We start from the raw sequence: 14,829 nt of genomic DNA, 5'->3' as shown, positions 1-14,829 counted from the left end.
TTACCACAAGTAAGGGTCGCCCCTGGTTGTGGCCTCCCCATTGCTCCAAATTTTCTACTCGGATCGCCCGAGTTTAAATGAATTAGGCCGGTTAATTTTGAAAAGTTGAACGTAGGCCGGTTAGTTTTGAAAATTTTACGTTCAAGCTGGTTAGTTTTGTAAGGGAGCCTTGCAACGAGCTAGTTTATTCATACCGGACCAAAGTTTGGTGGGGGCAGGTCTTAATTATTCACGTGACGAGTCCGTCACAAAATTGGGCATTCCGCGTGCTTCATACGCTATGCATAAAATATTGTACACCATGTTGACTTTTACACTAAAACAGGCTAATAAAGAAACGGATAAATGCCAAAGAATATCGTTCTTTTCGCTCCCTTCTTCCAACTCTCCCATATAAATCCCTCCCTTTATAAATACCCCTTTTGTTTTCTAGTTGAGCAGCCAAAAGGGTTAGCACTCGAATCTAGAGAGAGAAGTTGAAGCGTCTAGAGAGAGAATGTCTGGAGGTATTGCTCGTGGTCGTCTCGCTGAGGAGCGCAAATCGTGGCGCAAGAATCACCCTCATGTTTGAGTTTTATCCATCTTTTTTTACATTTTATTTGTGTAATTGATGTTGATTTTGTGTTTTTCTTGATTAATTTTGGTTGATTTTGAGTAGGGTTTTGTTGTGCTGATTGAATTGTGTGTATTAGGGTTTTGTGGCGAAGCCTGACGCGCTTCCTGATGGTTCTGTCAATTTAATGGTGTGGCAATGTACTATTCCTGGTAAAACTGGGGTGAGTTTTGTTGATTCTGTGCTTATTTTGTTGCTTTATTTGCCTCGGTCTTTTTGTCGTCGATTTGAAATGTTATATGTCTATGTAGTGGTTTGGCACTTTGAAATAATTTTTTATGGTCAAGTTTAATTACGCGTTATTAATGCTCACACGGTGTGCTTCGGCCTAGAATCAAGGGTTTACCTGGGGGGAGGGGGTTACTACTTACTAGACTGTAATGCTAGGGATTTGGATATTGTTGCTGTGGTGAAGTTGGTTGTTTTATCTGACAGTGACATTTTTTGAGTAAAAATTGGAAAGGCATTAGATTTCCCTTGAAGTGTTCTGGTTTAGCTGTAATATTTCTGGGTGAAACAAAGTAATGGTTCTTTGTGATATTGATGTCATTACTTAATGATCTGTTCTTTAGTTGTTAAAAAAATCATGATAATTAAATTGTAAACTCTGTTTGATGCAGTTTTTGTCATGTTAGATTTCTGGGGATTCTTAAAAACAAATCTTTGGCAATAATTGTGTAATATCAGGATTGAATTTCTATAAAGATTTAAAGTAATTAAATGTTTTATAACTGTCGCATTTTGGCCTCTCTTTTTCCATTTGGACTGAGTATCTGTGACCTTGAAAAAACTCTTAAGGAAAATAGATAGTATATGTATATCTTATAATGATTAAAGTAGCATTGAGTGATAATAGAAGGAGAAAATTGCAGGTCGCAGAAATTTGTTAGGTTTTAGGAGTGTAGCAAAACTATTAAACTATTTGAAGAACTTAACACGACAAATATAGCACACAAATGATTTGTTACTTTAGAACACATCGCCATTATGTTTTGAGCTTGCATATACGTGAAGACCTTTGAAAGGAGAATAAAAAATGGAGGACAACAAATGAAATGAACAGCTAACAAACGGCATATAAATATACAAGTAACTTCATTAATTTCCTTACAAAAGAGTAAACCCTCTACTAATAAAAGTAAAAGAGCTTTCAATATCATCCCTGTCAAGAATGATTTTGATTATGACTGCCAAGTCATCTATTTTTCCAGCGGACTTGGTTACTGAACATGTTTCCATATGTTAGTCAAATTTCAATCCAAGTGTTGGATTCTCTTCGTTTTGGAAACTTATTGATCCGGTATTGGACATGACTTTGGGGATTTGATATGTAAATTAAAAACATATAATATTTTATAGGAGTAATTCTAAATGATCTGTATATATTAGAAAATATTATCTCTCACCAATAAATCAGATGGCATTTTTTTTTTAAATAAATAAGATGGACTTGCTTATATACTTACTGTTCTATATAAAATCAAAATGACAATTGAAAATCAATTTGTCTATAGGCCTCAGGCTACTACTTGGACTTGTCTACAAGGGTGAAGTGTCTGAATTAGCTGACAGTTATGACTTGAATCTACGAGCATATGGATAGTAACAATTGTTAAGGGATGCTTTACACTTGTACTGAATGTATATATGTGATTAGACATTTATCAGCACTTAACTCTGCAAGCTTTTGAATAGTAGTACTTTGTCTCAATACTTGACGTGATGCATTATGAGTGCATATAAATTATAAGCTGAAGGCAGTGCTAATAGAAGGCTCAATGTAAGCTGAGTTACTACTTGCGTGTTAGTGCATATAGTAGCTAGTTACTACTTGCGTGTAAAGTTTTACATTCTTAGATGTATAAGATTTACAGCAAAGTATGGTATAATGTGCTAGCCAACAAAGTAGGTCACAGCAATTTTTTTCACAGATTAAATTTCTGCGTAAATCTCTGCTAATCATGCTTTAGGCAATTTACTCCATGTCATCTTGTCGCTTTTTGATGATTGCTATTCTAATGCCGATGGAAGTGTTACTTAATTCCGCCAGTGTTTTGCATTACAAGTAATTTGCTGCATGGCAGAATAACAAGAAGCATGTTTTTGTGGGAAAAATGTAAAATAACCAAAAGTATCAGCTGCATATGCCTCTCTATTCAGGGGTTTAGTCTATGTTGCCTTTGTATTTTTTCTGTTTATTACATTCCTTTTTCTCCTTTTTTTTTTCTTTTTCTTTTTTATCTGGAATTGCTTTGATTTACTTTCATATCATTTATGATTTGGGTAGTAGTGTGACATTTAAACTGCTTATGGTTGCAGACTGACTGGGAGGGTGGTTGCTACCCACTTACACTTCACTTTAGTGAAGATTACCCCAGCAAGCCTCCTAAGTGCAAGTTTCCAGCTGGATTTTTCCACCCTAATGTTTACCCTTCTGGAACTGTGTGTCTATCCATTCTCAATGAAGATAGTGTGAGCACACTTTGTAACTTGACATATGTTAATAAATTGTTTGGAGCTAATTACTTACTGTACTCGAACTTGGTTTTAGGGGTGGAGGCCAGCAATTACGGTGAAGCAGATTCTAATCGGTATTCAGGATCTGTTGGACCAACCCAATCCTGCTGATCCTGCTCAGACAGAAGGATACCATCTCTTTATCCAGGTAACTATGAGTTGGCTAATTGTAAAACAATAGCGTTTATGTGAAGCCTTCATGTGAAATGTGCACTCCTGAGTTGGAGAGGAGCATTCAGCTTCATCATACTACATGTGCTTACACTATTCACAAACAGTCAAGAACATTTCAATACCGGTATTTTGTTATCTTCCAGCTTGCTACCAAAAGCACTTCTTAGTTAATCAAACTACTTGAAGACATAAATGTTTAGTGTAAATGATTGTGTTCATACAGCTTTACGATAAAGAGACATTCAAACATACTCTCTCTTGTCCATTATATAAGTCGTTTGACTTTTTACACACATTTTTACAAGGTTTGACTGCATATCTGGAATTGGTATATTTGAAATTTTCTTTTTCTGAATAAAAATATTTATGTTAGATTTTTATTCAAAAAATAAAAATTACAGAAATATTATTTTTTTGCTATATGGTCAAGGCTTCCAAAATTACGTGTAGAGCTGTTTCACCTGAATGGGTGTGTATATGTAACAAAACTTCTTGACCAATGCAGGATACTGTGGAGTACAAGAAGAGGGTCCGTCAGCAAGCCAAGCAATACCCACCCCTTGTTTAAATACTCGTGCATTGGTTATTTATTTAGTTCTTGTAATCTAAACTTTGTTGCCGTACGTATTTATTCGGTTTTGGAAAACTTTGTGGACTAATTTCAGATTATGTACGTGATTATTGTTTTTGTTGCTATTAAAACTTAATCTGTCATTTATTTCCAACTTTTAAATAATAATTGAAATGGCTGTACTGTCATTGTGCTTATGCACATCGGAATAATAATTACAATGGCTATACTTGTCTGTGCAACTGTGCCTCTGCAAATCGGAGCATCTTATCTTTGTATATGTAAAATTTGAGGGGTACTTTCAGCAAATATTATTTTTTTCATGGCGGGGTACTTGATCAAATCCCTGGCTTCCTGTGTATATATGCTCTGAGGTAGTGAGGTGTCCTGTAAATCTGTAATATCAGAGCAAATATTGTTTTATTTTTTTTAATTTAAGAACTAAGTTTTATTTCTTAACAAAATGTATAAAGATGTACTCCTTTAACTCAAACATTGTTCTCTTGATTATGATAAAACAATAGTATGCAAGGATGTACTTATTAAATAGTTTTGAAATGCAAATGAGACTTTCTATAAATCAGTTTAACCAATAATGTACAAATACGAAAGGTTCTTAGAGCATCTCCAATGTGAGGTGCCAACCAAAGTTGCTAAACCTGCTTATTCATCAAAAATATCAATATTTTATTTTCTCTTTCTTTTAAGTTACTTTTGGCACCCCTCTTATCAATATTCACTCCAATGGTTGGCAACTAAAGTTGTCAAAAATACTATAATTTTGTTTATCTAAAATTAGATAGGATATTATAGGTTTTATGACAATAAATGAATTTTTCCCATTTTGGGAGGGTGCCAAAGAGTGTCAAAAATTGGCAACTTTGTTTGGCACCCCTGTCACTCCAATGGGTAGTCAAAAAGATTGTTATGCCATGTCATGCCACATGGCATTTTGACACCTCTCTTGGCACCCCTATCGGAGATGCTCTTACAATGATATTATCCTGGCAGAGTGATCAGAGCTATGGTAGCTGCATTGAAAACCAGCCCATACAAACTTTTCTGGTTCACATGGATCTCCTTGCCAGTATAGTCAATTAAGTAATTACAACAAAATTAGTCTTGTAACAAAAAATTGCTAAATATTTGTGTAAAGATATATCGGGATATCGGTATTGATTAACCAGATATTCCAAAATAATATATTCATATTTAATTTATTAAATCTATAATACTAACTTTTAAAATATATGTATAAATTGAATCGTCAAAATAAACAAAATAACTTATTATCCGCAACGAATACAATTAAATAAACTAAATATTTCATGCTATTTTTTATTATTAATCAAAATTAAAATATTTATCAAATTTAATATATTGAGAAACTCGAAACTATTCATCAAACAAAATTATTTCTTCTTAAACCGGAGTAATAAAGATTTAGAGAAATATTTTTCTTTTCCTAAATAAGATTTAGGAACGTTGGTGCCAGGCGAAAGAGGGGAAAAAACCAAAGCTCCAGGAATTCTAGGGCACGCCTAAACTGAAGAATAAAAATCCCCAAGCTGCATAGATTGATTATTGCAACTTATGGACGACATGGCAGCCTATTACGCTCCTCCCCCACCTCCACCAGGCATTCCACAGTACCCTTACTACCCTCCTCCACTCTCTCACGCGCCGCCCGGCACGGTGGTGATCCCTCCGCCGCAATTCCACCCCCACCACCCGCCGCCGCCGCCGTTTGACCCCTACGCACCTCAGGCGCATGTCCCCCAGCCTTATTACGACGAGGTCCGTACACTCTTCGTTGCAGGCCTCCCTCCAGACGTTAAATCTCGCGAAATTTATAATCTTTTTCGCGAATTTCCCGGTTACGAGTCTTCGCATCTCCGCGCCTCTTCTTCCAACACACAGCAGGTAGTAACAACTTACAATTCTTATGATACTTTGATCAATTATGCTATCCAGTAGTTTTCGTAATTTAGCTGCACCGCGTAATCTGTTTATGTGTATTGCCTTTGTTTAGTTTGTTGGTTGTGGATATGATTACTTATGCAAATCAATTTAAAAGATTGTAATTATCACTTCTCAGAGAAGTGGAATTAAAGGTGGTGTTTTTAAGTGGTCATTTTTGTTGAAGGGGTGTTAGTTACAGGCTGGAATTTATGTGATAGTGTGCTGAAGAATAAGTGGGAAAGTGATAGCATTTGTTAATGACTTTATTAGGCACGAGGAATGATATGTTTCACTTTGTTTCGGGTGGAGAGACGTGATGATTATGTGAATTTTGAATCAGTTTGACTAATTTAACTTGATTAATTGAATTTACATGAAAGCCAAGGTCTGAAAGGCTGAAATTATGCAAGAAGATAGAAGTAACTAACAAGGAATCAATGGCTTATTGTGGTTTGCTGACTTACTAAACCACCTTTGTACAATTTACTAATAAATTTCAAGTGGTTGACAAGCATTTCTATTTGATGATATGCTTTGCAACTTATTTCATCTTTGTAATTATGTAGTCAGAACTTTTCCGCATCAACTGTCTGTTAGTTTCTAATATATATTTGTTATTGTCACAGCCGTTTGCTTTTGCTGTCTTCCTGGATCAAGCATCAGCTGTTGGAGCAATGCATGCACTAAATGTAAGAACTTTAGCTATACATTCGATGTACTTATCTAACAAATTGATTGTGGGCGTCTAGTCTGATGACCCGTTTTTTTTGTGATGCAATTATTTGACAATATTATGTGCTTGTTGGCTAAACTTATTTTTCAGAAATAAGAGCTTATTTCTGGAGAAAAGTACATACAACTCTATTTTTTTCTGAAATATGTCGGGTTTTTTTTTGCTAAATAACGAATATAAAACACCTCATCATTTATATCTAAATATGTATTTTTTTTTAAAAAAAATAAGCCCTTCAAGTTTCAAAAAGAAGTTCCCCCAAACAGGGCCTATAATGGATAACTAATGTATGGGCTGCATTATAGATAGATTGTGCATGTACATGAGTATATTGGTAATACTTGTGCATTCTCTATCTTATTGACTACTATACGTAACATTTTAAACTCTCTAAGATAATTTTGAACTTGCTAAAAGATTAAAAATGGAGTGATGGTTATAATGAAGAAAAGGCCGGATTTTGCATACTGTATAGTATATTAGAATACATTTTACTATCAGCATTCAACTAGATTATTCAGGAGAATTTGGAGGTACCCAACAACCAAGTTGATGAAGCTGCTCCAGGTCTTAATACAAGTATATAAAAGCATCCTTAGGTATATTAAAAGGAGCCCCTTTGGCTCTTTATCCTACGCGATTTGTGAAATCTAATGTTGTTGGGTTGTCGGTGTATGCCTGTTGCACACACAGCATAATGATACGACAATTCATGCCTTTATAAACATAACATATAAACATGCATATTTTGGGGGGGTTTTGTGATGCATATATGTATATGTGCAAGGGGAGGGAAGTGGGGAGGATATGAATGCATGAGCCTTGTTATGGGTGCACTTGGCTAAACCTCCAACCTCTGTTGTTTGCTTTTCTCACACTTCAGAAGTATCTCAGCAAAAAAAATTGCATTCACGCAGAGAGCACAAGTTGTGTGAGTGACTGAGTGTTCCATTCTAATTCAGCTGTCCTGACAATTGATGCTTAGCCTACTTACCAAATAACATAGTTGTTAAAATAAGGGGGGTTTGGATAGTTTACTTTCCTCATACTTGCGTTATACCTTGAATCTATTTTCCCTCAATTATAATTGAAGGAATACCTTGAACTTTGTCATGGGTGTTGGTGGCCTTCATCACTTGGCTAAACCACCACCTATAATTCTCATCTCTCCCACACTTCACAAGTATATCAATACAAAACTATGCAGTCATTTACTATTTACTCAGATTTATTTGCTTGGATAATTTTACAGGGTTTGGTTTTTGATCTGGAGAAAAACTCCACTTTATATATTGATCTTGCAAAATCTAATTCAAGATCAAAACGCTCGAGAACAGGTAATACATAAGTTGAATATCCTTTTTTTGCATGTCTTTTCTCCCTGTACTAGTAATTTGATTATTGGGGCATCTAAATGTGTGAACTTGTCTATTATGATGATCAGACGATGGAAGATCCGGGTCAGAGAAGAGGTTAAAAGGATATGCACCATATCCAGGGGGCACTCCTGATCCTGGTAAGATATGTATGAATCCTTATGCATAACCAAGTGTAGAGTAATAAGCCCTTTATATACATCTGCTTCTCCCTCTCCCTTCCCCCATAATTACACACCTCTTTGAAGGTTGTAGTGATTTTTGAAGTTAGTCATGTAGTGGTTGTTTGACCTACTTAATAGTTAGCCACATGCAGAACACGGTATTATTATAGCTCACATTGCACATGTTTTGCACGCTTGGGCACTAGCAGGTGTTGACAGCATGTACATGCCTGGAATGGGTAACTCTGCTTACAACACAATTGGTTATCCATCTACACAAAGGTCATTTGCACAACTTGAGCACATCCTTGTTATCTAGAAAATTTTGAGCTTGAAAGGACATTTCTTATCCGTAGTTCAGGCAAACTTCAAGGGCCATGTATATTTTATTACTAATATGGCCTGTTTTTGAGAGTTTAAGTTCTGTATAGCATACTGCTCACTTGGCTAGTCTTCTAATTTTATTCTTGTTGATTTTTGTTTGATCATTTAGTCATGGAAGCTTTGATGGCGGGGCTGTGAATTATAGCAGTGCTGCAAAACATGTGAGCAATATTTTAAATTTATGCTATCTCTTGTGCGAGTTCCTTAAAGTGCACTGCAAATCTTCCTTGTCATCCTAGAACTCTGTTGACTCAACTCATCTGCCTTGAGTATGTGTGTCCGACAATCAACAATCAGACACTTATTTATGTCAAAAACCTGTAAATTTTCTAAAATATTACTGAGTCCAACAGTTAGACACATACTCATTTTGACACTTCCAGCCGAGTCCGGGTAAAAAAGTCCTAGGATGAGAAATTATGAGACTTTATATCAGTGATGAGAATGTCTACTTTGTCATAATCCTTTCGTCCTATGAAATATCTTTCTCATGTCAGTTTAAATATGTACAAGTTACTGCTCATGTTTTGCTTTTTAGTCATCACATTATATGTTAAGCACTTTTGACATTTTGCCTCTATTTTTTATCAGAAGCATTTCTAATTTCTGGTTCAAAATTGTCTAGATGTTGCTATTTGTTATCTCTTGCACTCCTTATTGATTAACTAATATTTATTAATCCTTGCGGGAAAAAAACCTGAAATATAAAACAATAAAATCAATTGGGTTGGCAGGTTGAACCCTTCACTTCAGTTGCTGGGTGTTCAATAATATATCTTCTGAAGTAATATTTAATAATGTATTTAAACTTTTTGCAATGCACTCTAGCCATTTTTAAATCTTGCAAACACTATGGCTAGAAAGAAGTTCAGTATTTGAAGCTTCTTAAAGTTGATGAGTTAATTTGGTGAAAGAAAATGAGTAGCATCTCTTTCTATGTTGATGCAGTTTTGCATGTAACCCTGAATATATCATGACGCTTCAGCTACTATTGAATTATCATAATGAAATTTAGTTGATGCATTTAGGTAGTGCTCTCTGCAGAAGCAGTTAAACTAAAGAATACTGGAATAAGTAATTCATTATTGGATTTTCGTTCCATTTTTTGGTTTCTAGTTTTACTTTCTAAGTGCTTTTGAACAGTATGAGGTATAAAGGTTTTGCATATACAGTTTTCTGTTGTGCTCTTGTTGGCATGTATTGAAATTACAGAATAATCGGTGCTTTGTTTCTCCATTTAAAACTTCTATCTATATTTTAATGAATTTCAGTATATCAGTATGTCTAAAATATTTCGGACATTGGCAGAATACTCCACGGAATGCAACTCCCTGCCCAACTCTGTTTGTGGCTAGTTTGGGTCCAACAGCCTCGGAGCAAGAGCTCATTCAAGTATTTTCAAGGTATGAAGGAATAGTACGTATTTTCACTTTCCAGTTTCCTGAATATACCACAGAAAATGTCAAAACTTTTTAGTTAACTTTTTAATTTCAATTTTTAGATGCCCTGGATACTTAAAACTGAAAATGCAGAAAATGCATGGTTCTCCGGTTGCTTTTGTTGATTTCCAGGTATCCTTTTTTTTTTTTGTAAGAGAGAACTGTAATATGTAGTATTTATATATATGAGCCTTTTTCTGTACTGTTTTTCTTCCTCCCTCTACTTCTTCTATAAGAGTCTTCTTGGTGAAATATTTCTGTAATGTCATTATTTATGAAAGATTAAATATGTGATATCTAAAATAATTAATTTCTCAGAAAGAAGCAACTATGTTTCTATGGACCAGTCACCATGCATTTTGTAACAGTACTTGGACCAACTATAAAAAAGTTGTTACAAAAGTTGTAAAATAATATAATTTGGTCTCATGCTTTTTTTAGTTTCAATGAGAATTAGTTCACTAGGTTGGCCTAACCAACCTAGAGAATCAGAAAGCTGAATGTCGGTTGAATAACTGATGCCGTGGATGGTATTGTCATGCACCCTTTGATTGTTGATGAAAGAAAATTTCAATGACTGATTTTTATGGATAAGTTTGGACACCACAGTAGTGAAGGTATTGAGTATACACTATAGGCGGAAGTTTTTGGTTACTTGATTGGCTAATTTGCATCAAATGGGCAATGAAGTGCTCCAATAACTTCAATTGTATATGACAATGCTAGTGATTTGCAGGCAGATATTGGGAGCTACATTTTTATTCCTTATATTTGAAATATAGTCTAGCCTATGTTTTTCAGTTACAGGAGTTCCCAGTCTCTCTGTTGCATTTTCAATTTTTATCAATGATTTAAGTCACTGAATCTTTACAGGACACTGCCAGTTCAACTGGCGCCCTGACACACCTTCAAGGCACAGTCCTGTACTCATCGCGACCTGGCGAGGGCATGCGACTAGAGTATCCTTTAAAGCACTCTATGTTTGAATAATTGGTTCCATGTAATCTGCTTATTTGTATTTTCCTGAGAATAGCGACTTTTGTTGACCAATTTGTGCTGTTCAAGCCTTGACAAAAAATCAGGTATGCCAAGTCAAGAATGGGAATGCGAAGTAAACATTCAAGATGAACGCAGTCATACACCGGCACAGGAAAATCGTTTTGATCAGTCCTTGAGTTTGTCAAGTCATCGAAGACTCGTAATCTTATTTACTTATTTTCAAGTCATACTACCTTTTAGCATAGACTGTAAAAATTGATCTCTCAGACCTAGTAATTTCCAGTAATACACTGTCATCAGTCCTGGACCTCCTGGTTATCCTTTTTATATGCCTATTTACTTGTTATTGTCGGGAGATTAATGAGCGCACTGCAGACTCATGTGTGATGTATCATCATAAACTGTATAAAATTTTACAATGTCCAATAGCGGGATTAAAATGTATCTCTGTAGACAGAATGGATGTTTCGCAGCAATTTGTAATTTCGTACTGTGGATACTTTGTTCGTAACATTAATTGCCTCTTTTTATGAGTGCTCTGCAGATTAGTGAAGTGCACATTTTAGGCCATTTTGCCAAAAGGAAGTAACTCTGTCGGTCACAACTCACAAATGGGGTGGTGAAACGTGTAAGTGTAATTGTCTTCCGCTGGCACACCACTATCATGAGCTGCTGTAAACTTCCAATATTCAGTAGCAGGGGAATCCTGATATTATGATTCGTAACTTTACGATTTATGTATTTATATTCGAGTGTTAATCGAAAACAGGTGCCCATCTTAAGATTGATCTGCTAGTTCACCCAAACAAAGTGTAATTGGGGGAAACTTCTTGAATTGGTACCTGCTTGATCGGGCCAATCCAACGTGTGTTATGAAACCCAATCTCACTCGGCTCTATAACCCATGTGCCCATATCATTGCGAGTCCGAATGAGGATAACAAATTCTACTTTTTTTCGTATTTTGCCGGCTTTGAATAAAATAAGTTATCTGTCCCCATCATGCATGTATAAATATTCTCATTGATTACTGTTGCTACGTGCACAAAATCTTTGAAAATCCTTTTTTCATAAATTCATGCTTGGGTAATTCGTTTATAAGTAATCAATAAATATTCGAGCATGAGTATAGTCAACGGTTCAATGAACCGATATTATGAATGTTTAACTTTAGTTTTTCTTTTCGAGTTATTATTCTAGTGAAGGCTGAAATTCACATACATAAATTTTTATCTTGTCAATTATGTTTTAGTCGGGGTTTTAACTCCGCAAATTCCTGTAAATTTGATGAATATGCCTCGATGGCACCGGTGAACTTGTAAAATACCACTCTCTCTGCAGTTTATCACTTTATCCCCCTGCATAGTATAGAATTTAAAAACTTGTTCAACTATTGTAACTCAGTTCAATATAATATGTGAAAATCAACTTCTTGTCTTCATTTCTTTTATCAACTTATATCATTGCCATGCATATCCATACATACAAATTTATTCTTAGCTAGGTAAATAGTTTTGACTAGCCCAATTTCTTGTAAACAATATATATGTATTATATTATAAATTAATTAGGTGAGAAATATTAACATCTTTAATACAATCTAATAACAAATAATATAAATTTAATCAAACATCACTTCTTTACACGGGGACTTGATCTTTGTATTCAAAATTAGTATCAGTCAAAACTAGTTGCATTTCTTAATATTATATAATATGAAAATATACATTTTTTTACTCTATTTTCAAAATTCAAAATTTTTTTTTATCATAATAGGATAATTATGATGGTGAAAATTCTATATTTACAAAAAAATTCAATCGAATCATAATAGTGCCACACATTTAGTTATTTTAAAATATTGCAAAATAGCCCATACATTATATCATTAATAATATAAAATACTCAATAATAATTTACAATACTAAATATTTTATATATTTTTTTCCAGGCATAGGATAGACACAAACTTTATTATCATCCAAAATGAAATCGTCATAAGCCCACAATTTTTCTAAAGCATACGTCAAAACCAATTAAATTTACTAAAACACCCTCCGTTGTCGGAACTAAAATACAACAAAACCGAGAGCAAAACCGTAAAACAAAGCACACAAACGTCTATGAATTGGACGCAAAGTCAAGTCACACTAGTAGTATCAATCTCTTTAACCCCCACCGACCACCGACCTACTCTCCTTCCACATTATTTATAACCTTACACACAAAATCACTTACTGTGTATCACATCCTCCTTCAAAACTCTCTCCTCTCTTCATCTCTCTCAACTGATATATACATATACGAGAAAAAGTATATGTATATATCAGTAAATTTTTATTTTTCTTTTGGAGAATTATCGCTGTTAAGAACGTATGTGCACCAAAAATACGGTGAGTTCAGAGAATTGTGTATTCATTTAAGATTTTATTTGTATATAAGTGAATAATATAAAGAGTTTCGGTTTATATATGTTGCAGAGTAAAATGGAAGGAGGAGGAGCGAGAAAGAGGAGGAGTGAGAAGCCATACAAGGGGATAAGAATGAGGAAGTGGGGAAAATGGGTGGCGGAGATCAGAGAACCAAACAAACGAACGAGGATATGGTTGGGTTCTTACAGCACGCCAAAGGCGGCAGCCAGGGCTTATGACATAGCTGTGTATTTGTTACGTGGACCATCGGCCAAGCTCAACTTCCCTGAGTTTAAACCTGCGGATCTGTCTCAAGTCGGTGGTGGCGGAACTGATTTGTCGGCGGAGGCTATACGGCTCAAAGCTGTGGAGGTCGGGTCAAGAGTTGACGCAATGGAAACCGCCAATGGTCAGTGTCAGTCTCACTCTCGGGTTGACCCGGTTGAGCTTGACTTGAACCAGATGCCCAAACCCGAACCCGAGGCCTAATGTTAATTTAGTCCTGCCTTTTTTATTTTTTGTTATTATTGTAGTGGTAAATTATAACTTTGTTATTTAGCACAAGTTGTAGGTTCTAATGTTTTATGATATGAGAGTACTGTAAGTTCGGACTTGAAAATAATGTGTAAATATTTTATATTATAGTTTAAACTTGTGGTCCTTTGTTATAATTGTCAATTCATGATTATGTCAATTTATGGTCATATGTACTGGCAAAGCCGAATTTTCGGAGCAAAAGCATATTATATTATGATAGATAAATGTGTCATTATTGTGTTAATTGTAAAAGCATATATGCATTTCACTAGAAATAATGACAAAAACCTATGTCTTGTTGCGTTTAATAAGCAAGTAAAACACATAAACTTTGTGGTGTTTAAAATGCAAGTTGGATAAAAAATAAAAATAAAAAAGAAAAGCAAGTTGGAATAGATTGTGACGTGAAGAAGAGAATGTTGTATACTATGTTGATGTTTATGTGCTACTCATGTATGGGAGAGATGGGGGAGTGGCGGTGGAATCGAGAAATAAAAGGCCCTACTGTCGCTTTGGATTTGGTGCAAACGAGCCTACTAGTTTACTGACTCTACTGCCGCTGATTTATTATTATATTAATTTAATTATGAGATGAATTGAGTTAGGTAATTTGCTGGTTATCCGCTGGGGTTCATGTCGAGTTTTGTGGCAGCCCCACTCTGTATAATTCATCTATCTTTTTCTTATCCCTGCTGGTTTCATGTTTTCTTTTTATGGGTTGGTACAGTGTGCGTTCATGGACACATATTAAATGCAGAAATTTTTATGTTTAGATCATTTTAATTGGTGCGGTTGGTGTATTTTAGGACGTCCACCATTATTATTTTTAGGAGGCAATCAAAATAATCCAAACACAAAAATTTTCGTGTTTAACATGTGCACGTAGACATACCACAGAAAATCCTTCTTTTTATCTCCCGACTTTATACAATAATTCATGCATGGAGACT

At 35.0% G+C, this 14,829-nt stretch overlaps 3 protein-coding genes across 5 annotated transcripts; all 3 read left to right on the top strand.

Annotated features, from left to right (window-relative positions):
* The first annotated feature begins 318 nt into the window (after nucleotides 1–318).
* LOC108193222 (SUMO-conjugating enzyme SCE1) lies at nucleotides 319–4,022 on the top strand. Its single transcript, XM_017359798.2, has 5 exons — nucleotides 319–565; nucleotides 693–776; nucleotides 2,933–3,085; nucleotides 3,165–3,278; nucleotides 3,810–4,022. Exons 1-5 carry the CDS (start codon nucleotides 497–499, stop codon nucleotides 3,870–3,872), a joined length of 483 nt encoding a protein of 160 aa, XP_017215287.1. The 5' UTR covers nucleotides 319–496; the 3' UTR covers nucleotides 3,873–4,022.
* A 1,304-nt stretch (nucleotides 4,023–5,326) lies between these two features.
* Nucleotides 5,327–11,469, top strand: LOC108193547 (RNA-binding protein L). Of its 3 annotated transcripts, none has more exons than XM_017360253.2 (10): nucleotides 5,327–5,798; nucleotides 6,464–6,526; nucleotides 7,823–7,907; nucleotides 8,015–8,086; nucleotides 8,320–8,392; nucleotides 8,604–8,655; nucleotides 9,803–9,897; nucleotides 9,996–10,065; nucleotides 10,807–10,892; nucleotides 11,016–11,469. In XM_017360253.2, the coding sequence occupies exons 1-10, from the start codon at nucleotides 5,469–5,471 to the stop codon at nucleotides 11,059–11,061; spliced, it is 972 nt and encodes a 323-aa protein (XP_017215742.1). In that variant the 5' UTR covers nucleotides 5,327–5,468; the 3' UTR covers nucleotides 11,062–11,469. The 3 variants fall into 3 exon arrangements, with proteins under 3 accessions (XP_017215742.1, XP_017215741.1, XP_063937551.1); XM_017360252.2 differs by having other exon boundaries at nucleotides 5,349–5,798; nucleotides 8,317–8,392; nucleotides 11,016–11,298; XM_064081481.1 differs by having other exon boundaries at nucleotides 5,349–5,798; nucleotides 8,015–8,095; nucleotides 11,016–11,298.
* Nucleotides 11,470–13,417: 1,948 nt separating this feature from the next.
* On the top strand, nucleotides 13,418–13,831 carry LOC108194205 (ethylene-responsive transcription factor ERF008-like). Its single transcript, XM_017361123.2, has one exon. The coding sequence runs from the start codon at nucleotides 13,418–13,420 to the stop codon at nucleotides 13,829–13,831; it is 414 nt and encodes a 137-aa protein (XP_017216612.2).
* The last annotated feature ends 998 nt before the right edge of the window (nucleotides 13,832–14,829 follow it).

This window comes from Daucus carota, chromosome 7 (genome assembly GCF_001625215.2).
Source record: "Daucus carota subsp. sativus chromosome 7, DH1 v3.0, whole genome shotgun sequence".
NCBI classification, from domain to species: domain Eukaryota; kingdom Viridiplantae; phylum Streptophyta; class Magnoliopsida; order Apiales; family Apiaceae; genus Daucus; species Daucus carota.
This window is presented reverse-complemented; position numbering and strand designations above follow the sequence as displayed.

Bases quoted from the DNA above. Each gene is read 5' to 3' on its own strand.
- LOC108193222 (XM_017359798.2), top strand. From the start codon at position 497: ATGTCTGGAGGTATTGCTCGTGGTCGTCTCGCTGAGGAGCGCAAATCG. The intron at 777-2,932 runs GTGAGTTTTGTT...TTATGGTTGCAG, and splicing joins CTATTCCTGGTAAAACTGGG to ACTGACTGGGAGGGTGGTTG. The intron at 3,086-3,164 runs GTGAGCACACTT...ACTTGGTTTTAG, and splicing joins CCATTCTCAATGAAGATAGT to GGGTGGAGGCCAGCAATTAC.
- LOC108193547 (XM_064081481.1), top strand. From the start codon at position 5,469: ATGGACGACATGGCAGCCTATTACGCTCCTCCCCCACCTCCACCAGGC. The intron at 8,393-8,603 runs GTCATTTGCACA...TTGATCATTTAG, and splicing joins GGTTATCCATCTACACAAAG to TCATGGAAGCTTTGATGGCG. The intron at 9,898-9,995 runs GTATGAAGGAAT...TTCAATTTTTAG, and splicing joins CTCATTCAAGTATTTTCAAG to ATGCCCTGGATACTTAAAAC.
- LOC108194205 (XM_017361123.2), top strand. From the start codon at position 13,418: ATGGAAGGAGGAGGAGCGAGAAAGAGGAGGAGTGAGAAGCCATACAAG.